The sequence below is a fragment of the Chaetodon trifascialis genome, chromosome 14 (genome assembly GCF_039877785.1).
Source record: "Chaetodon trifascialis isolate fChaTrf1 chromosome 14, fChaTrf1.hap1, whole genome shotgun sequence".
NCBI lineage: Eukaryota > Metazoa > Chordata > Actinopteri > Chaetodontiformes > Chaetodontidae > Chaetodon > Chaetodon trifascialis.
The window spans coordinates 18,901,750-18,924,456 of record NC_092069.1 but is presented as its reverse complement, the minus strand read 5'-3'; the positions used below and the strand labels follow the sequence as shown (position 1 = coordinate 18,924,456).

At 40.8% G+C, this 22,707-nt stretch overlaps 3 protein-coding genes across 3 annotated transcripts; all 3 read left to right on the top strand.

Moving 5' to 3' along the window:
* The first annotated feature begins 394 nt into the window (after positions 1-394).
* Positions 395-6,906, top strand: pttg1ipa (PTTG1 interacting protein a). The gene is made up of 7 exons (XM_070980103.1): positions 395-629; positions 1,600-1,652; positions 1,955-2,063; positions 3,475-3,577; positions 4,544-4,609; positions 5,533-5,579; positions 6,104-6,906. The coding sequence occupies exons 1-7, from the start codon at positions 539-541 to the stop codon at positions 6,139-6,141; spliced, it is 507 nt and encodes a 168-aa protein (XP_070836204.1). The 5' UTR covers positions 395-538; the 3' UTR covers positions 6,142-6,906.
* An 803-nt stretch (positions 6,907-7,709) lies between these two features.
* On the top strand, positions 7,710-11,783 carry sumo3a (small ubiquitin like modifier 3a). Its single transcript, XM_070979499.1, has 4 exons — positions 7,710-7,849; positions 8,746-8,874; positions 9,056-9,127; positions 9,374-11,783. Exons 1-4 carry the CDS (start codon positions 7,829-7,831, stop codon positions 9,434-9,436), a joined length of 285 nt encoding a protein of 94 aa, XP_070835600.1. The 5' UTR covers positions 7,710-7,828; the 3' UTR covers positions 9,437-11,783.
* Positions 11,784-14,380: 2,597 nt separating this feature from the next.
* Positions 14,381-21,481, top strand: LOC139342568 (thrombospondin-type laminin G domain and EAR repeat-containing protein-like). Its single transcript, XM_070979757.1, has 13 exons — positions 14,381-14,477; positions 15,968-16,191; positions 16,599-16,951; positions 17,339-17,429; positions 17,519-17,675; positions 17,806-17,937; positions 18,029-18,099; positions 18,387-18,548; positions 18,663-18,870; positions 18,975-19,207; positions 20,637-20,815; positions 20,952-21,053; positions 21,328-21,481. Exons 1-13 carry the CDS (start codon positions 14,381-14,383, stop codon positions 21,479-21,481), a joined length of 2,163 nt encoding a protein of 720 aa, XP_070835858.1.
* The last annotated feature ends 1,226 nt before the right edge of the window (positions 21,482-22,707 follow it).

Genomic DNA, 22,707 nt, shown 5'->3' with positions numbered 1-22,707 from the left:
TCACTAAAGTAGTGCTGTCCCCTCTAAACTTCACACAGGATTTCATTTCAGTTGCTGTTAAAGGTTCATATCATCCAATATTTCACAAAACAAAGAGAAGTTAAAAAAAATGAATAAAAATAAGCGAAAATGTTAACATCACACAACCACCAGATTTATGTTGTGAAGCTGCTGCCAACTGCATATGTAGTTTTAGAATTAAGTAAAAGTTAAATGTCGCTTACAGTTTGATTCATTAGTGACAATCCAGAGGTATTTTTACATTTCTGCAATTGCACTTTTGCTTGAGTAAAGTATGTAAGTACACTTCTTGCACCACAGCCTTGAGGAGAAACGCACACACTCGCCTCCCCCTCCTTTGTCCTCAGTGCGTAATGATCTTGCGTCAGGATCCAGCGTTTGGTTCCTTCGAGGCAAGCGCACTTCCCACCGAGTTTCAGCTGCCGACTGTAGCACCTGAAACATTTCCTCTTTTTGCGCTTACAGGTTTCAGACGAGAAGTCCGAGAAATAACACCTGGAATAATCGAAGTGGCTGGATGATGGACTCACGGATGTTTGTCCCTGCTGTCCTGCTTGTGCTCGGTTTGGCGACAGTTTTTGCTCAGACTCCGGCACCTCAAACACAAGGTAGGAGTGGAAATCCGCAGCTCTGTGGTGACAGGAATTAATGGCTGCTGAAATAATCTCTGCCTTTCATTTAATTGCTTCTACCTGCGTCATTGTTTTGTTTTGTTTTGTTTTTTTAAGTCAAAAATGTAGGCTAAATGGCTCTAAATGGTACAAAATCCTCACCTGATTTACTGGGACTTTCCTTTGGCGCTAGATTACAATGGATTTTCTCAATTTAGGATAGTGTTGTTTTTGCTCTCTCCTGTCTTAACATCACAAAGATTAACAGGAATAGAACAGGACTAAAACAGTTGAGTTGTGTTGGTCCTGAATCACACTTTCGTTGTTTGTATTTAATAATTAAATATTAAAAATTTACAATTCAGAACATTTTAGGTGAAGGCTGCGTTTCATCTTATGTAGCTACACATATTAGTCAGATTAACACTGATTGTTGCTGTCACTGTTTCTCTGTTAGTTTCACAGTATTGTTGAAACCTCTCAGCAGGAACAATAAGCGTCTTTTCAGTTCTCAGCCCCCCTCAGGTCCTGCACTGTTTCAGAGTAAATAAACCAGGAGTAGCTACAAACAAACTAACCACACTAGAATGAGGGCCTGTTCCTTTTCACATGAATTTTACTGATTTGTGGCCACACAGACACAAACCCTGCTGTTGTTCTGCATAGTCTGCTGATGATAATATGACTGGTTTGAAGTCTGGGTGTTTATTGTGCTCTGTCTCCATGGAAAATGTCCCAGGAGGACTAGCAGTAATTATGAAAACCACAGTGAACAAAAACCTACAGGCCTCATTTAATCTGCGTATCATAATGTTTTCAGCTCCTCTCTCCAATATGAGGCACTTGTAATTTTCTCTTGCGAGGCAGAATGTTTGTACCTCTCAAAGACACCATGTTGAGAAGTTTACTCCTGTAACTGGAGTATTTTTTTTGTGTGTTTTAAACTAAACTGACTTTTCCCCCACAGCTTGTGAGGCAAAGAATGGGACAAACTGTGAGGAATGCCTGAAAAACGTGACAGTAAGTCCTCAGAGAAAGCATTTTGTTTCTGCTGAGTTGATTTCATTTTGGGTGTTCGTGTGTGTGCGGAACAAGAAGTGTGTTAGGTGGAGGAACCACAGCCAGTGGCTCCCCCTCTACCTACACACCTGTTAGACTGGTTTGAGGAGTAACTGATCTCATCCCCACCCTCCTCCTCCATTTTCTCATTTTTGTGTTTGTGTTGTATTCATCAGTGTATCCTGCATTTGCCCCGGATACTTGGGGATTCAATGTTTGTTCAGATAATAGAGAGGTCGTTATGTGTTGTGGTATTTTTGCAGTGCTTGTGGTGTATCAAAACCCAGTCATGTATAACATATCCAGTGAAGACCATCCTTCCACCGCATGCACTCTGCCCTTTGAATGATGCACGCTGGGGACTCTGCTGGAGTAAGAGAGAGCACACACACACACACACACACACACACACACACACACACACACACACACACACACACACACACACACACACACACACACACACACACACACACAGCTTGTTTTATATAGTTATAGTAAGAGATATGATATATACACATACGTCTTCAAATACAACCACACTTTTGCCTTACTGGGTCATTCCATGGAATCACCCAGCACCATTTGTGTCCCCAAGAAGACAGTTTCTGTCATTTTAAACTGTCTTTTGTCCAAAGCAAAAAGTGATGATTCAAAGTTTCTTTTACATATCGCCTTTTGAAATTGAAAAGGCATCTATTTCACAGGAAAATCCATATACAGTCATTAAAAGTAAACAAAAGCCTTTTGCAGGAAAGGTCAGATGTTAAAGATTTAAAAACTGACAAAGACCTCCCCTAAGACTCAAAGTAAGATAAACAGAATTACATCATCCATCACCCCCCCAATGTAGTTTGTACAAAAAACAGGTGATAAGCTCATAAATTGAACTGCACCAGGTAATCGTAGTTACAGCACTTCTTCTTTGTGCAGCGTTACAACTTGACTTTCACTGCTGCAGCAGAGCTTATCATTGGTTAAATTGGAAAACAGTGGATGGTGACGTGAACACAGCTTCTGCCAATAGGAAGTGACCAGAGTACAACACTTGAAGTTTTGTAGATCAGGACAACCTAGCATGTATTATTGCGAGCATAATGCTTTGAAGTTTCCCATTCAGATGGAGGAAGGCACCAGGGTTCATCAGAGCAGCTGGGTACAGGGGGAGGACAAAGACAGTGAGAAAAGGGGAAAGATTGGTGAAGAATGCATTGATTATATTGAGTTGTGAGGACTTACACGATTACTGTACTTACAGCAACTGTGTCGACCTTGGATTTATCTATCTGGATAAACTATTTTAAACTTAGCCTTGTCAGCTCCACATTTGACACAGACAGTTATCTGAGACATACATGCATTTTTGGACGTTTGCCAGTTTTTTTTATCTACTGATTGTCTGTGGATGGCAAATTTTAAATGCCTTTTTTATGATAAGATAGAACACACACCTATTTAGTGGTATTCTTTCTGATGTCACTCACTAAGCACAAGTGTGCAGGGAAATGTCAAAGACAAGAGAAACTCTCAGCATGTCTGAACGTGCACATGAAGGCTTGCAGACTGTGATATGAATAAATAATGAGTGTGACTTGGAGGATTGCTTTAAAAAAGTAGTCAAAATTAATAGATAAATTGTAGGCTTAGACTTTAAATGCAGAATCTAGTCCTTAAACTTGTCTGTCACCACTCACAATAAATACTGGTCTGACCTTCATTTCTCGTATCATAAATATAACACAAAAATTAAGTAGTTCGACTGTTTCTCTCTGTCCATCTGTAGTGAACTTCCAGGCGTTGATAATCACCTTGGCAGTGATTGGTGGGATTCTCATCATCGCCTTCCTGGTGTGCCTGTTCTGCTGCTGCAAGTGCGAGAACATCGGGTAAGTGTGCAGTGAGCTGTGGTTGACCCTGTGACTGAAAAGTAACTGAAACTCATCTTCCTCAGCATGAGGCTGAGGCATCATTTACTTGTGGTTTATTTGTGTCATGTCATTGTGTTTATGACAGCTGTATTGATAGAGTACTTATAATTAATTACAATGCCAGAAGGATTATTTACTGTCTGTTACTGGATGCAATTTTCTATCCTTTTGTTAGACATGAGACATGAACAAAATAATACACACGCTTACAATAACTTATTATGCAGGCTTTTCTTGAAAGTATATTTGAATGTGAATTATTCAAAAATCATACATTTCATGAGAGGTGGAAACGTTTATTCAGTAAATATTTGAACTATGTAATTTTTTTCTTGTATGTGCTTAATCTGCTTCCTGGGTTTTGCTCTTAGTGGTTTGTTAAGTTGTCTCCTGACAGAATGAAACTACAACATCAAATGTCAGTTAATTAGCATACAGCTAACTTTAGCGGGGGAAATGTGGACGATGGTGCCTCCAGGGTGGTTTATAGTTGGGAAGAGGCGAAGAGGTTTCTTTGATGAGAAGGTGTGTGGATTGTCTTTGATCCTGGGTTCAGGTCTCCAAGTTTACTTTTATATAGAAAAAGTTAGATTTAGGCTTCATGTTACTGAGAGTTATATGTAGGTGCAAAAATGGCTATCATCATGTATTCGGTTAGAAATGGTTAGGTTCAGGTACATGCTTATTGTCACACATGGTTAAAGTATGGGTTTGGTTTGGTATGGTTAACTTACTGTAGGATGACAACCTATGTCACTTAGTCATGTGAGTTTTTCATGTCGTGTGGCCACATACTGTACATTTCTGAGAGGTTTGGTATGGTTACCTTAAGGTTTCTGCACCTAAGAGATGCACACAAGCATTCACTGTGTACTTACCCTTGACCCATCACAGCCTCACTTTGGTCTTGTTCTTGTGTGTCAGATCCCAAAGGTTCGAGGCCAAGATGCAGAGACAAGCCAATAAGATGAAAACCAAACAGGAAGAAAGGTGAGGAGTAATGTTCATTGAATTGGCGCACAGTTTCAAGCGTGACCTGGTTTGTTCTTCTGGAAGTGTATATGAAACAGCTGTCGTGTACAAAAAGACGTTTCACAAGACGGCATCCATCCATCCAAGGTGGTTTGGAAGTTAAGCGGTTTTGAGGTCACACTCCCTCTGTGTGTCTTGTAATCCGAGCCTCCGTGTTCTTTGCTTTAGTAGCCAGTCTGGCCTCACATGAATGTTGGTACATGTGGGTCCCTGTGAAAACATTACCCTTCCCCACATTTACTCAGCATTGTAAAAGCAAGATGGCAGAGTGCAGTTCAAAATCATTTAGCTGAAGGTATTCACATTCAGTTGAAACCATCAAACTTTAACTACCTCCAGCATATTTTACTTGGTACTTTTGGATGGCTAGTGTTAGCGGGATAGCTAACAAGTTAATAATTACGTTTCATGGATTTAGGTCACTGCTGATCAAAGAAATCGCTCCAGAACAAGCTGAATATGTTACTAATGTACAGCAGGAAAAACAGCAGAATATTTCACATCTATTTGGTGAATTAAAGGTTTGGTTCAAACACAGCAGAGCTGGTAATTCTTGGAATGAAAGGGGGCATTTTAACATTTCCCCTGTCTTACCTATTTAACAGTCATTTAATAGTCCCAATCTGCAGGTTTATTGCATGGTTTACAATCTGCAGGACACCTGACGCACCAGTTGCCCCTGTTGCATTGTTAGTCATGATCCATATCAGTTTCCTTCATAGCACAACACAAAAGCAACACAGATGAGGGAAAAATGCACACGTCAGACTGTTACCAGCCCAAACTGGTTTGCGGGCCATGTGACTCCTGGGAGTGTTTGCAAGAATGAAAAATATTATCAGTCATTGTGTGACTCAGAAGAAAATGTTTTGTTCTTACAGGAAGGCAGAGATGAAACAGAGACATGATGACATCAGGAAGAAATATGGTGAGCTCTCTCACTTACTGACATTTTTAATAACTTTATCTGTATTTCTGTATATCTGTACTTCACTGTGCAGATATGTGTGTCTGTGTCTTGTCTCTTTTTTGAAATAAATCTGCTTTCTTGCCAAGAGTTAAATGAGAAGAATCTTACTGCTCTCATGTTTGTAGAGGCGATACAAAGCTACAGACAGCAGCCATTTAGCATAGCTTAGCACAACGAGTGGAAACGAGGGGAAACAGCTAGCCTGGCTCAGTCCACAGGTAACAAAGTGGAGGTACCAGCCCCTGTAGAGCGTATGAATAAGATGTTATATCTTTGTTTAAGCCATTCAAAAAGCAAATTGTGAAAATGAGGGGTATTTGTTACATTCACGTAGACCCATGCTAACTGACAGATATGAGAGTGGTGTTGATCCTCTCATCTAACTCTCGGTGTGAACATAAATAGATTTTCCCAAAAATCTGAAGCTATTCTTTTAAATCAATCCATGGCTTTCCTGATGTATGTGTTTTGTGTTTCTTCAGGTCTAAGTGGGCCAAATCCATACTCCAAATTTGCATGAGAGGATCTGTGAAGTGAGATTTACGTCATGACCCTTCTGTTTTCCCCTGAACTCTGACAGACATCAATAAGCTGTCCTGTGGTTGTGAAAGGATAGTTGACCTTAGAATTAATGGAAACTACCACTAAGAGTGTCGCGAAAAAGTGACAGTTTTGTACAGGCAATCTCTGGCTTCATCCAGCCTATAAGTAGGAATGTTGTGTTCAATGTGATGATCTACGAGGCTGTAAGCAAATGCTAGAATAGACACATGTAGCAGCAGTGTTCTTCAAGACTAGAGTCGTCTATTCTGTGGTTCCTACTGCATCACTATACTTGTACTATTTATATGTGTAAGTCTTAAGTTTAGTTGTACAGAATGGAAAGAATCCAGTTTGATTACTGAACAATACTTTCCTTTTGCTTAAGAAAATGTGTTGCATCCGCAAATCTTCAGATTTCAGTTCCTCTGAGTTGCTGCTATATACTTAAATCTGTTTTTGTAGTTTCTGTGATTTTCTTCTCTTGTTTCAAATGGACTTATTCCTATTCTGATGCTGTCAAAGGTAATTTTTATTGCATTGTTGCTGGATTTTAGGTTGGAAAATAAGTTCATACTATGAAGTCAAAATAAAATCTTCAGTCGTATATTCTGAATTTATGAAATAATCATTTACTTCAGGTGAATGGGTTGATTGTTGGATAGGCAGATTGAAGTCTACCCTCTTTTACATTTACCTCCTGTAAAGACACACAGATCTAATAAAATGCTGGATTGATAATTGATTCTTTAATGGCTCTGGATTTTTATTTTTTGTTTTTACCTGCATTGTGCTATGCAAAATGTAAAATGTTTGCCTTATATTTTGTATCTGAGTTATTAATTAGTGAAAGTTAATTGATTAAAAGCACAGCTAAAATTCTCAGAATGCCCAATATGACAGAGACTCAGTGATTTATTGTTAACATGAATTAAATCTGATAATACAACTAAATTATAATACTGTGTGAGTGAATTTTTGTAAAATATCTTACATTGTTGAATTTGTAATTTTGCTAAGACATGGTTAATATTACAAAGGACTTGAACATGCTATATGGTCTATATCGTTAGCAATAATATTAGCATTTTTTACAGAAATACCTTAACATAATTCTTGACAGTCAGGGTGTGTGAAGGGTAAACAAATTTCAGTATGGTTGAATACATTTTTATAATGCAAAACATGACATTTTCTTTGGTGTATTAAAGCATATACGATAGTTATATACCATACAGCACAGGCTACAACTTTAAGAGTGATTCTGTCAGCTGGCTGATGTTATTGCATTATTTTATTTTAGTTTTTACTTTATAATGATTTCCCAAAAACTTCTTAATGTGTGAATATTACAACAAACACATGCACGGATTGTTTACTGTGCGGTTTCTACTGTAGGAGTATCGCGAGGTTTTGACACTGTCGTTACCTTCATAAGTTCTTCAGTTCGCGTGTTCGAGTAGCTTTACATCGGTGCGCGCTCCCGCGTCCGCGCTCCCGCGGTTGAATCGTCACATGGTCCTGTCAGATCCAATCGTTTATTTATAACAGCGGTCCAAAGCGCGCACCCGTCAGCAGAGGAGAAGGGAGGACAGAAGGCGGCAGAAAGACAAATAAAGCCCAATTAACCGCTTATTCTAAAAACCCGCACACGAAATACAGCCAGGATGTCAGAGGAAAAGCCAAAGGTAAGACATCGAGGGTTAAAGAGCTGTAGATTTGTAGTGATGGCTCAGTCGAGCTCCTGCCAAACCATTCCTGAGATGTGCAATCTGAAATGGCCTGGTTTGCACGTTTGTGTAAATCGGCGCAGTGTTTGTTTCGCAAATGAATGAGTACCCGCACATCTATATCTGAATTCAAACGCGTTTAGACGACACTCTGTAGACTGAATTAGGACAGACGATGCCTTACTAACGAGGGTCTCGAAGATTGTGAGCACAAATGTCAATTACACTATGATTGTCATTTGCGGATTTTTTTTCTTTGTCGAAACGGGACCACGTTATGTCCGCAACGCCGTAACTGCCGCAGCGACAGAAGAGCGCAAATTGAGATGACGCACTCGTATAAAAACTAACGTAGCCGTGCTATTCTTGCTTATTTTGGTGTGTCTGTGTTTATTTAGCCACAGTACAACAAAAAACTACTAGCAGCGTTAGCCGGCAGCTAAACTCAGCATCGGTCTTAAAGGGCCGGCGAGCTAACCGCTTAGCCTGAAGCTAACCTTGCTAACGTTAGCCCCTGTGGTTGACCGTCTAGCAACATATTGTAACCTGACTCATTCTTACTAATGTGAGTTTGTTTTGGTTGATATATGTACAAAATGGTGTAGCCGTATTCTTTCCCCACGCATCGGGGTCGCACACCGTTGTTGTGACATTTCTTTTAAAGCTGCAGGCTGTAACGTTATGTAGCTTGCAGTCAACTTAACGTTACCTGGCTGGCAGACGTCTCTGATAGCGTTGCTCTTTTTTTGAACTGTTTCTCTGTACGTAACGTCCGAGTGCAATGTTTGTGGTTTCTCTGTTAACTAAAACCTTAACCGGCTGGTCACTGTGATCAAACACGTCTTTCTCTGCAGGAGGGAGTAAAAACTGAGAACGACCACATCAATCTCAAGGTTGCAGGGCAAGATGGGTCGGTGGTCCAGTTCAAAATCAAAAGACACACACCCCTCAGCAAACTAATGAAGGCATACTGTGAACGACAGGTGAGCTGAACGCCCAAATGGCTGCTTTCTGTTTTCCAACATTCAACATTCAAATGATTTTGCATTGACTACAAAATCTCATTCAGTCTCCCAGTTAGTTGCACACTTCGTCTTCCTTTTTCTGTACCAAAAGTCCTTCACGCATGGGTTCATCTTTGTGTCTGTTGTGTCGCTCCTGCAGGGCCTCGCAATAAGGCAGATCAGATTCAGGTTTGATGGCCAGCCTATCAATGAGACGGACACACCTGCACAGGTAACATTATACCCTATGCATCATAATTCTCTTTAAACTTCACTGAATTGATTTTACTTCATGATGTTAGCACATTACAGATGGCTATCTCTAATGGAGAGAGTTCTTCAGAGACGTATTCCGTTTATTTAGCACTGACTGCACAATTCAGGCATTCAGCGTCTCTGAGGAGTCTTAGAAATGTTTACCTGTTCAGTGAATGTTTACGTCTACTAACTTGTACCTTCTTCTCTGTGCTCCTCTCAGCTGGAGATGGAAGATGAGGACACCATAGATGTATTCCAGCAGCAGACAGGCGGGCGCTGCTAAGCCCTCCCCACCTCATTGACAGCCACCCTCAGACCACGCCCTCAGCCACCTTCACTGTCCCTCCCCTCCCCATCGCGCCTCAGCCTACTATTATTATTATTATTATTATTATTATTATTATTATTATTATTATTTCTTCAGTTTAAAGATATCTGTCATGGTTTTTCATCAGGTGTTGGGGGGGAGCTCCTCAGCTGTTTATATACTGTCTCAGCCAGGACTGAACTTTTGTGCGCGTCCACAGTCTCTGCTGGCCAATCAGGACAACATTTCCTTCCGGCACTGCAGGCTGTGATTGGACCAACAGCACGCCACAGCTGTTCCTGGTTCGTCAGTGCTTCTTATTCACTCTCCAGCGAAAGCTTAGTATCCAGTAGTTTGTCACGGTTTTCATCCATCTGGGTCGATTGTGAGGCTCTGCAAGATTTTCTCCAGGGGTCACGGTCAGTGGGCATGAAAATGTTTTGAAGTGGAAGCACGATCTGAACTTAATACACACCCGCCTTCCATTTCACTTCGCTTTCTTGTGTGTTTTTTGTCTGAACGGTGACTCCTGCTCTTCTGTCAAAAAGGTTTTAATTCTCTCTGCATTTTAGGTGCTTTTGCTAAAGAGTTCTGCAATGTTTTTTGTATTTTGGATTTTTTTTTCTTTTAAGAATTAACACCCAGGGGGCTTGTTGATTTTTTTTTTTTTTCCTGTACAGAAGTATCAGAGTGGATGTTAGATAAATGTTGTGGGGCTTGGACCAATACTCCCAAGACTGAACTTCTATTTCATATTTGATGTACTTGGATTACTCTAAAAGCAAACTTGCAAGGTCCAAACTGTCACAGTCAACAGTTTGTATTTCATTATTGTTATTTGCTTCCTCTATGACTTCTACTAATTGAGATAAGTTCCTTGTGGGTGTCCGGTACAGACTATTATTCACACATCCAGACATGATGTTTAGGGGTGGGAAATTGAATTCATCATTTGTTGGAGTTGGTTGGAGTCTGGCTGTGTAAAAATAGTCTCATGACTTTGAATACATAATTTTTTGTTTTCTTTCCCCATTTTTCAACGATTTGGCCAGTGGCCAGGCCCAATGACATTCTTGCAAGCGGCTCTGCTTGTGGGTTTTACAGTTTTGGGGACGGGGGGATGGGGAGGGGGGTCGAGGGTGGGCTGTGGGTGGGAGTAACTGGAAGGTCGTTCCTCCACACTGTTTTTGGGGTCAGCTATCTCATCTCTGTATCGTCCTTGCGAATGTAGACTGATGGGACACCTGACTCTAGATGTGTTTTAAAGAGGCGCAGCTTCCAGTTTTAGAGATGATATCCAACAAAAGTCAGTATCTTTAGCACGTTTTGAAGACACCTTTCACTGCTGTGTCAGCTGTCGAGCTGTTTGCTTCTGTGGAAAAGGCAAAAGTTGCAGGCCATTTGTTCAAAAACCTGACTGCAGCATTGCTAACAGTGGTGACGTGTCTCCAATATACAATTTCGGAGAAGGATGCATACAGTTTGTTGCATATCGGGAGGACAGGGAGGCTGACAAATGGAGTTTGGGAGATAATTGTTCTGTACCCACAGGGCCTCATTCTTCGTACACGGGTAACTGAGTTGATTTGATTGTTGAGGGCCTGACGCGAGCTCGGATTGTATAGTTCAATCAGGATTCAAATGTATCTGTTATCGAAGGAAGTAGTCCTATTGCTCAACCTGCAGAAATGCAAGGTTAGAGTGAATCACTTCATGATATCCATTTTTAAGTTTACCAATTTTAATTGTCATATAAGGCATAACTGACGCTTAAGTAGTCATATTAAAAGTACAACAAAATAAAACCAACGTTATCTTTGAAATAAATCATGTTTTTCCGTTGTATTTTGTATCATTTTATCTAATGGAAATTAATTTTGAAATGACAAAAGCTTCACTACACTGCCACCTGCTGTTTGAGATACTCACTACTGTCCACACTGGCCCCAGTGAGAAATGACATTTTATCTGAGGAGTAACCAAACACCATCCTTCCCAGTCATCAACAGCAAGAATTTGGCAAAATGATGTTCTACAAAGACATGTTAAATCTTTGTGTGATGAATGAGTCATAGGCAACGATATGGTTTTATCTTTGTGGTCTCACAAAACAAGAGCACAGCTATCAAGACATCGCCATTTGCATCTGAATGAATGAGTTGGCTGGACAAAGAGCTGCTGAGCTGGCTAACACACAAGCTAAACTATGTAATGTACGAAGAAGGGGGCCCAGGTCTTGTCATGTTATTTGTTTCTCTACTGATTTGTACATTATTTGTGGTCTTTTACTACTGTATACAATAAATATAGTTTGGTACTCAGATTTGCTGTGATGTGCATCATTTTTTGTCTATTCAAAAATAAGTGCTGAATTACTTGCATGTAGAGATTCAGTGCATGTCTTACATGAAGCTCAATCTGTGACATTTAGTCTTGTGACATATGGGTCTTAAACCATTTAACCTCACAGCTGCCTGGCATGCTGTAAATCCTGTCACTTGTCAGAACGTGGCTGACATTGAATTAAATATAGTTGTTCTGTGGTTCATTATGTAAGATGGGCTTTCAGTTCCTGCAGGGGCACTGCCTGCTAAAAATGTGTGCACAAGCAGCACTATGGGTGGAAATGCCACATGTGGCTTGGAGAAAACAGCCAGCTAGGTGGTGCCAGTGAACTATTCTTAATCTCATGTCTCTGCCTGGTTTGCTTTCTCTCCTGAAAAACCTACACATTAGACACAATTAGATTAGATTAGCTTTAACTTCACTGTCACTTAATACTGAGACAAGGAAATGCAGCTTTGGATCTGATTTGAAGTGCAGAATAATGTACATAGCATATCATATATGGTGCTAATATACAGAATAGACAGTGAGGATAGGTAGTAGGTGTATGCATATGTTAGATAGGCTGTACGGTGTGAGCATGTGCAGCAGTCAGAGTAGGGAGTTTAAATGTAAAATATATAGTTCAAGTGTACTTTAATGCTAATAGTAAGATATGTACAGAATGAACAGCTGGATATATAATATGAATATGAAATATACACTATAGGTCAGATATACACAATATGGACAGCAGTGTATGTAAATATGTATGAGTATGTCAGAGCACACTATGTACACAAAACAAACAAAGCAAAACAATACGAGGCAGATTCAGTACGAGGCAAACATGGACATGCAGAAAGCAACAGAAACTCTAGAAAAGCAATGAAGACAAAAGTTCTGCATAAGATTGAAGTGTGACACTGGATAAAAACACAGAAGGTATTATTTCCATCGTGGTCCTGAAACACAAATGTACATTAGACTTCACATCGAGACAGAAGATCGCTGAAGTGAATGATGCACGTTACAAAAAGGGATATCGGCTTCTGTGGGGTCTGTTATCACCCGATGCCTGATTTAGAAAGATTCAGACATCTCATCTGATACACTGACTGAACCTTGCATTCAGCACAAGTGGAACAGTGATAAGGCTAATAGCAGCAGGTGATGAGTCAAACCAGGAATAAGGAAAAGCATGTGCATGAGAAGACAATCTACATCAACTTTTTCTGCATCTAAACATCCCTCTGAAACCACACAGGAGGGAGCAACACCCACTCCATGCCATGCCTGGAAGGAAGAAAGATTAATGAATGGATAGAGGAAAGGAGTTGTTATCTCGTATCCTGATCTTTGTGCAGTCTATGATCTTAATGTGGGCGAGAGGAGGAGAGACAAAGCGCATTTGCCTTGTAAATGTGCCGGCCAGCGGATGAGAGCGTTCAGAGAGATCTGACACGGGCAGAGATGCCGACATCTCTCAAAAGGCAGTCTGATTATTTGCCTGGTAACCAACAAACCGGACTCAACCGGACGTTGAAGCATGATTTTATCAAGTTATTTGAGGAGGTATCAAATTGCTGGGTGACCACGGAGAATCAAAACTTCCCTTGTATTTGAAAGTCAAATTCCTGTGATTTACCCACAGCAAGCTGTTAAAACAAATGGAATAAAGTATCGTTTAGTAACTGTGTACTTTGCCATTGCAGCGTTTTCCTAATTTCACTGTCCTGAGACTTCATTACATGTTCAACAAGTAATAATCCTGTTTGAGACTTTAAAATCAGAGCTGAGTTCATGCACATGCCTTGGCTTCTCAGGTAATAAACTACAGGATAAGAGCTAATATGATCATAGCTCAGCTCATTTCCATCCATCCATCAGTGGAGCAAAGGTCACATATGTTCTGCTGCTGTTTTTAGGTTGTTTTTTAATTTAAAAAAAAAAAAAAAAAAAAGCACACTGCCTCCCAAAGCCTCTTTTAATGTAGTGAACGTGTTTGTCTTTAGACAGAAATTTTCTATATCGTTACATTAAAGCATTCCGTCTGTCTGTCTGCCTGTCTGTCTGTTAGTCTCTGTATCTCTCTCTCTCTCTCACACACACACACACACACACACACACACACACACACACACACACACACACACACACACACACACACATTGGAGCAGTTCACCCCTCTGGCAGGTCTGTGTCATCAGAGGCGTTGGGGGGGGTGGGGGGTGAGTGACAGGCTGGGTGGTGATTTGCATGGCTCTGGTGTTTAAAAGGAGCTGCAGGTGCAGGACGCTCCACACAGATGAATGGATTCCTCTTGAAGCTCAGATGCTTTGGGACTGTCTGCTTCTACTGTTACATGGGACTCTTCGGCAGCCGGCGGAGCTTTGATGAGTTTCAGCTTCTGGTCTGTTGACTGGACGTTTTTCTCTGGAGTTGGAAGATCTGAAAATGCTCACTTGTACCAATATGAAGAGCACACAGGCGCCTGGTGTGTACTGTCACTTCAGATAGAGACAAAAGGGAGCAGGACACAGAGAAATACCTTCAATATGGAGACATTCGCACCAGCTGGCAACTGAACCAAACATGCTTTTTGTAATGTCATCACTGATATTTGTGCAGTTCCTTCTTTTGGGGTTAAGGGTCATTGAGAGCACCACAGACTCATGGAGACACTGTGCAGGTATTGTACCATTTTATTCTATTTCACCTCTCCCAGCCTCAGCTTTACTGCCTATTGCCTCAGCTCTCTTCAGCACATCTGATGTTTGAGTTAATGATTATTCAGTCAATGGGTTTTATGGTTTCATTTAAAAACTTGAGAAACCCCTCTGGCTAAAATTCTTTTGGATAATTCCAACTGTCTGCATCTGCTTACAGTACAGTGGAAGTGTTTGTGTGTGCACTGTGGCGTGCAACATTAACTTAAATTAACATCCACAAACAAGTACAGACATTGGATGTGGTTAGGATTCCACAACAATTCTATACACATCAGAAAATCAGGATTAACGGTGTGCATGTTTATATGATGTCTCATCAGGTCTTTGTGAGTGTCTTTCTTAATAACTACCCCTCCTAAAACCTCCTATAGCTCCAGCACCACCCGAGGCTATTTCTCACACACCAGGGGAGTCAGGGATTCAAGCATGCTATGACATTAAGTGCTTTATTAGTTTATAGCTGTTGTTCCCGACCTTTTTCACGTGTGTCCCCTTAAAACAGCACCATGTCTTCTTGGGACCCCTCGGTTTCATATATTAACCCATGAGTGCTGGTTACAGATCCTTTACTCAAGTAAAAGTACTTTATTAGAAGTAAAAGTCAGACGGTGAAAATGTTACTTGTTTAATCATCGGAATGCACTTGCAGTATTAAAAGTACTCAATGTGACTCTTATGCTATTATATACGATATCATTAGATTATTATCACTGATTCATTCATTTGTAAGCAGCATTTTACTCTTGTTGTTGGTTGAGGTGAAGCTAGTTTTCTAACTATTTTATATAAAGCTCCGACTGATGATTATCTCCTGCTATGGATCAATCTGCTGTGTATTTTCTCGGTTAATCGATTAGTTGTTCGCTTTGTAAAAATTCTGAATATTGTGAGAAATGCTGCCACAATTACCCAGAATACCAGAATTACCCATTCACGATGTTTATTTTGACTAAATTATAAAAAAAAAAGATTAAAATCATGAAGGTAATTACAAGAAAAAGCACAAACTGTCCCATAAAATCTTTAACAACTTTGCATGAAAAATTCTGAAAAGAGTTTCCAGTGAATCTTGTTTCAGATCTACTTTCATATACTGTTGGGTAGTTTGATTTATGACAAAGCATCATATTTTATAATCTTTTTGCTGATGTTTTGTCTGCAGAAATCTGTCTGCAATTAAAACTGTCAAATAAATGCAGTGGAGTAAAAGTAGGAAGAACTTTACTTAAGCACAGTACTTACGTATTAACACTTACTTAAATTCCACTACTTCCTATGAATGATTTTCCCTTTTCCAGTGTGTGGCAGATTAATCCATTAATCATCTCAGGGCCCCTCAGATTCATTTTGTGACACCTCCCAACCCCAAGATTCTGAATAAGTGGTTTATATTATAATAAATTCTGCATAAAAAACCAAAGCAGTAACTTAATCTGCTCATTGTCTGCAGATTTCCTCCCTCTGGATCTCCTGTCCTTTGTCCTCGAGAGGGACACCTCCAGACTTGTACCAGGGGTGCACCTGAAGCAGGCTGAAGGGGTGAGGGGTGTACACTTCTCAAGCCCCCATACCTCCATGAGCTTCCCCTCCTCCCAGCTGCTGGCAAACTGCGACCTCTTCCCCAAAGAATTCTCCATTGTTGTGACACTAAAAGTCACTCGCAGTGCAGCCAAGGTGAGACGCTGGCACTGAATGTTCGCACTTAGATTCTTTACTTCAGATAAAATACCAATACTACAGTCAGAAGATACTCCGTTACAAGTAAAAGCCCTGCATTCAAAATGATACTTGAAGTAAAAATCAGAATAGAAAGAAATAATATCATGTAAATGTACTTAAATAAAGTAAAAGTGCTCATTGTGAAGCAGAATGCAGCAGTTTAGGGTAATTTTATATACTTTATAACAATGCACCAAAGTTTATAAGCTTATTAAAGGTTTATAAACCCATAATGTGAAAAGTAACAATTAATTGTAGCTGTGAAATAAATGTAGTGAAGTATAAAGTACAGTAATTTCCTCTGAAATTAAAAAAAAACTACCTCAGTACTTGAGTGAATGTACTTCCTGTTTGCTTTTCAGAGAAATGAATACATCTTTTCCCTGATGGAGTCAAAAAAGCTAGAGAAAAGAGGGGTGGAGGAGGAGGAGGAGGAGGTCGGCAAAGGGAACATTTTGGAAAAGGATAAAGAGATGGCGCAACATGGCGAGAGGGAGAAGGAAAGGCGGGTGAGGAGTAATGAGGGACGGATCATCCTGGGACTGAGGTTCTCCAGAAAACGTCTGCACTTCCTCTTTAGGGGTGAAGGAGGGCTCGTGGAGCGCTGGGGGTTTCGAGGCGCCCGGCTGGCTGATAACCAGTGGCACACACTGGTTTTAGTCGTTGGCAGTCATCACGCCAGGCTCACCGTGGACTGCAGCTCACCCCTGGAAATGTAAGTTTTTGTTTTGCTCCTACTGAGAGCTACCGTTTGCTGGGTGGGCATGCTGTCTGTCTCCCACCACGCTCTCTTCCTGCTCCCTCTGAATTCCCTTCAGGGATAGTAGATCCGTCACCACAATACAATGGCACCGCTCCAAATCTGCTCACACCCTGCAGCCATATCACAGTGGCCTGACAGCATGTGATAGATGGTTTTTAGTGGAAACTCCCTCTGGCGCACAGAAGGGAAGAATATCAGCAGCAATATAATACAATTCCTGTCGCCTAAAAATAGGAGCAGAAAAGAGACTACTTTAATTGCAGACTTTTAGTTCATTTACAGAAGAAAAACAACTTACCTCAGCTATTAGAAATAATTATGTCTTTTTATGGCAAACAGCGTTCTCTCCAGGCCTTTCCCGTCAGACCTCAACATTCAGGGATCAAGATTCCACATCGGCAGTCGGGGGAGATGGAAAGGCTTGTATTCAGTAAGAGTTATATTTCTTCATCATTAACTTTCCTTAAAGGTAAGCTGCTAAACCACTGTTTAAATCTTTCCCTTCTGATCTGCGTGCAGGGTCTGTTGCGACAGCTGGTTTTGGTGCCAGGTTCGGATGCCACCCGTTACACCTGCCCCTCGTCCGAGCCCCAGCTAGCAGCTCTGTCAGTACCGCCGCTCCTCTCAGACCTGCCTGTCACGGGGAGGGAGGATGACAGCCATGTACCCTCCTCCGGTAACCTGCACATGCAAGATTTTCCAGGACATTTGATACAGTATGAAGCAAGGCATGACATATGTGCTTCCCTGCCTCCGCGCCTCTTTGATCACCTGCTTTTCTTTGTGTTTTGATCACGAACCGTCAGAAACAGAGCAGCGAGTGTCTGTGGGGTTGGAGCGGTCGTGCTCAGAGCTGCTGCAGGGCCAGCTGTGGTTCAACCCGCTGAAGAAAGGCCTCTACCTCTGCGATGGTACAGTGTGGATCGCTGTGTTAGAGGGTGAGAATCCAGCTATCAGCCACTGATGAGCTAGTTTTTACTCAACTTCGGTTGAAAACCTGACAGAAACCTCACCTCTCCATCCGCTCAGATCATAAACGACTGGACTACGTGTTGGAACACCAGGTCCTCACCACCAGCTCAGAGACACACGATGTAGAGGTATCCTTACACCTTGTTAAAAAAAAGAATATTTATGTACATTTGTGGTGTTTCTACGGTTGCGAAGATCCTCATTGTACTTGGAAACCGAAGGCATCCACTCTTGAAATTTAATCTGGTCCATTTTAGTTGCTCGTGGTCGATGCTCTCCTCTGTTGCACTGAGGCTGATTACATTTCAGCACAAAATCTTGTGCAGCATAAATTTTCACCATCCTGCGATTTCCATCTTCTGTCCAAAAAGTCTATGAGTGCTTTTTTATAGATCTTTTTTCATCCAATCTTTAGGTGTTCCAGGTACCTGGCATGGGTGTGATGGCTGCTATGGCTCATCAGTCTACAGCCTCTGGCTCTGCTGTGTATCTGTGGAGCCAAACAGGTTTCCAGCTCTACCAGAACATCAGCACATATGGAGCTCTGGCTTGGAGACACTTCAGCATGGGCGAGAAGGTGACAAAAAGCAAGAGATGCGTTTCAGAATATGAATCGAGCACACTCATACATCCACCTGGTAAAAACAGTTTGGGGAGCTGATATTCTCTGTGCTTTCTTACTTTGATCTAGATATTTCTGGTGGTGTCTAACTGTGGCAGAGGGCCAGACAAGCATTTCAACAAAGAATCAGAGACGGACTTCTCTGTGATTTACAAGTGGAGCAAAAAAAGAAAACGGTTTGTCCGGTTCCAGACTCTGCAGACGCACTGTGCCCGGGACTGGGAAGCCTTTAACATCAATCGACAAACATATCTCGCTGTGGCCAATCATAGACAAGGTAAAAACTAAACATCCGCCTGCTAACATCCAGAATTCCTGCATGACATCCGCAAAATGTTAAACTACTCGGTTGCATTCTCTGTCTTTGTTTTTGTCTTCCAGGTAATAATAATCACACTATAGACAGTGTGATATACAAGTGGAACAGGCTAACAAAGGCTTTTGAGGTCCAGCAGATGCTGCCCACCTCAGGAGCCTACGACTGGGAGTTCTTCACAGTCGGACCGTACCATTTCCTGGTGGTGGCAAATGCCTTTGATGGAATAACCACCTCTGTGGACTCAGTCATCTACATTTGGGTCAATGGAAGCTTCCAGGTGTTCCAGACAATTAAAGTATGTGGTAAACATAAAAGAGCAAAGGAAGTGTGTAACTGACTTTGAAAAACTCTCACTTTCTTGATTATCAAAAACATTGGTTTGGTGCCCGACCACAATACAGGATGGTGTTTTGAGCATGGGTGGAAATTAGGCTTAATAGCACTTAAATGTAGCATTTTTCTCCTTGATTTCCATACCATTCATCTTGTCACTGGCTGGGCTTTGATTTCCTCTGATGAGATCTGTATCTGTGAGTATGAAAAACCTTCTCGTCTGTACACACAGAGGGAAGGGAACACAAATGGGGAGAGATAACAGGGTAATGAAAGAGAGATGGAAAGCAAGGAACATTTAAGACAGGGCCAAAAATAGAGCGTGTGGTTTGCCATGATTTGCTTGAGCAATAGCAGCGCTTTGACATGTAACTGATAGTGAATCATATATTTGAATCCAGCCACATTTGAAAAGTGTGTTGACACGTTGATAGTCACATAAGACACCATAAGGAGATGATTTAGGGGAACTCCACAGCTGGATGTGAGGAGTCTGAAGAACACCTTGGGGCAGGTGGAAATTAATCATGTAAAATCATCCAGAAATGAGTGAAAATACTTTTTTTTTTTTTTTTTAGAACATGTATTACTCTCTTAGCTGTTTCTCTAAGTAAAAGTGGCAATAATGTAAAAAATCTGCATTACAAGTAAAAGTCCGGCATCTAAAATCCTACTTGAGTACTATCAGCAAAACATACTCAAGTATCAAAGGGAAAGTACTTACTGCACTGAAAATGACCCTTTGAGTGATCAGATTGTTGGCACTGATGCAAAAATGTGTAGATGACATATTAACTACTTTAAATACAATTAGGAAATCTGACCAGTAGTTCCCAGCCTAGAAGTGAAGGCCCCTCGAAAGGGTCATAAGATGATTAATGTGTCCTGCTGCACAAATATATTAGACTTTTTTCTAATCTTAGGATGTGAAACGGGGACATGTTTGCTGCCTTTACTCCCTGTCCAAAGGTTAATCTTTACTCTTTTGTGAAATATTGAATCTTTGTGCCTCACATAGATATTTAAATAAAACCATCTGAGAAGTTTGGAGGGTAAATATCTCCTTGGTGGAACTGCGAACAGCTCATAGAAATCTGAACCATGACAAGGGGCCCCGACTAGTCACTGGTTTTTTGTAAGAGGCCCCCGAGCCAAACATGCTGAAACAATGTTGTTGTTTTTTTTGTTGTTTTGTCAAATCTTAGTCTGACAAGTAACTCCAGATGTCAAATATATGCAGTGGTGTAAAATGTATATTCTTTCCTTGAATATACTTTAGTAACGTAAGAGTACCTCAACATTGTACTTGCACTGTGCTTGATTAAATATACTGTGACGTTCTACCACTGCCAACACGTTAAGCACAATTCTCTCTCTCACTGTCAATCTAGACCTTCTGTGCCACAGACTGGGAGATGTTTCAGATTGGCAGCAGAGTCTTCTTAGTTGTTGCCAACGGACACAGGCTCCATGCTAATGGACCAAGCCGATATGCCATCAACTCCACTATCTACGAACTGGACATGAATGGACAGCTGTTTGTCCGCTTCCAGGATATTGTCACCTACAGGTATAGATATGCAAACTCTATAGTATGCCAGGTGCATGTACACACAGACAGATCATGAGAGCACTTCCTGAATAATAACCCGTTTGCTGCCATGTCAGCGTCTCGTCATCACCACATTCCTTTTCTGTCTCACCAGTGCAGTGGACTGGGAGTTCTTCAGCCTCGGGGAGGAATATTTTCTGGTTGTCGCTAACTCCTTTAACGGAGAATCCTACTCTCTCAACAGCATTCTGTACAGGTACTCAACTTGTCAACATCACCCCTGCCAGTGTGAAATAATTCATATATTCTGATGGTTTTCTAACTTAGTGCTGAGACATACACCTGAACTGTTGTAATGCAGATGTATTTTCCTCCTGTGGCTGGATGAGTGAAAGCATACCAGCACTTTTTACATGTGAGGAATTGCTAGGAAATAGGAACTGGCTGAGGGCTAATTTTGGGTCTGGAGCCTTTGTTAAGCAGATGCAAATACGCTTTTGATTTGATTCCTCCTTTCTGTTTGTTTTTAGGTGGCAGGGATATGAAGGCTTTGTTCCGGTTCATTGGCTCCCAACGATCGGCTGCAGTGACTGGGAGTTTTTCAGCTCTAAAGGGGAATCATATCTCATCTACTCCAGTGCCAAAGCACCTCTCTCCAAAGTGTTCAAGCTGAAAACCTACTGAGCAAAAAAGAAAAAAAGAGTGTACGTGTGGTTTTGTGTACTATATTTATTTGTGTTGCACATGCTGTTTTTCTTTGTAAATTGAAAATGTTTGCAATAATGTTTGAAATACTGTTTCTGTTCAGTTTACATACAGTCAGGACCATAGCAGCCATTAAGCTCATGATAAGGTCATGACCTAAGTATTGTTTCAAGAAATTTGGGAGGGAGGATTTTACATTGACCAATTAATTTGACAGTTTTGGTCAAGAAATATTGAATTACATTGACATATGATAAAAATCCTAGGTTATCCTACGGTTTAAGTCATCGCATGGGGAGATAAAAACTTACTGAAAATAAAATTTAACAGTTAATCGATTGAAAAAAATGTGAGAGACAGCTTTTGGCTGGGGAATTTGGTATAATGACCAGCCCTGCACACAGTTACCTTACAGCATAGATGGCTTGGGCTTGGTTAACAACTGATACCTCAATTTAACACAAATATCATGGGCAAGATTTTTATGAGAATATATTTATCTGTTTGTCTGGATTGTCTGAATACAGCTAAAGACAGTCTGTAAGATTTCCATATTCATATTCATTTCATATTAATGATATTTAACATTTTGTTTGTTAACCAGAATGTGTGTTCTCATGGAAAATTGGACTGATTGTTGCTTGTTTGCCTCTGACTGCATGAAATATATATACAAAGTGACAGTAAATTATTTAAATTGCAATAAACAAGACTTAATAAGTTTACATGCAAAATAAGAGTTATTTGTGCATTGATTGGGTAACCTTCAGCTTGGTTCATTTAGAGCATGCAGGGTGGCAATCAGGGTTGTTAACCTACCCTTCAGGATCAAATGACAGTACTCACGGTTTTCAAGTAATTTTGTGGCTAATGAAATACCTGGTGAGGTCTTTGGTATGCAAACCTCCTCGCATGGCCCTGGGCACAGAGCTGCCAGTCTCATTAAATTCCAACTACTGTAAAACATGTTTGTTCCAGTGGACTACAAACCCCATGACCTCAAGACAAGACTAGACTATCCGGAAATGTAGTTTTCGTCGATACAATAATTGTTGGTGAGAGAAGAATTGCAGTCATAAAACACCATTTTCATGGCTGTATCATGAGTTGACAGTAAATTATTGAAATTACATTAAACCAGATTCATGATGTTTTCATGCATCGGCCCAGTAATGAAAATACCTTCAGTTATTTTGATTTTTATT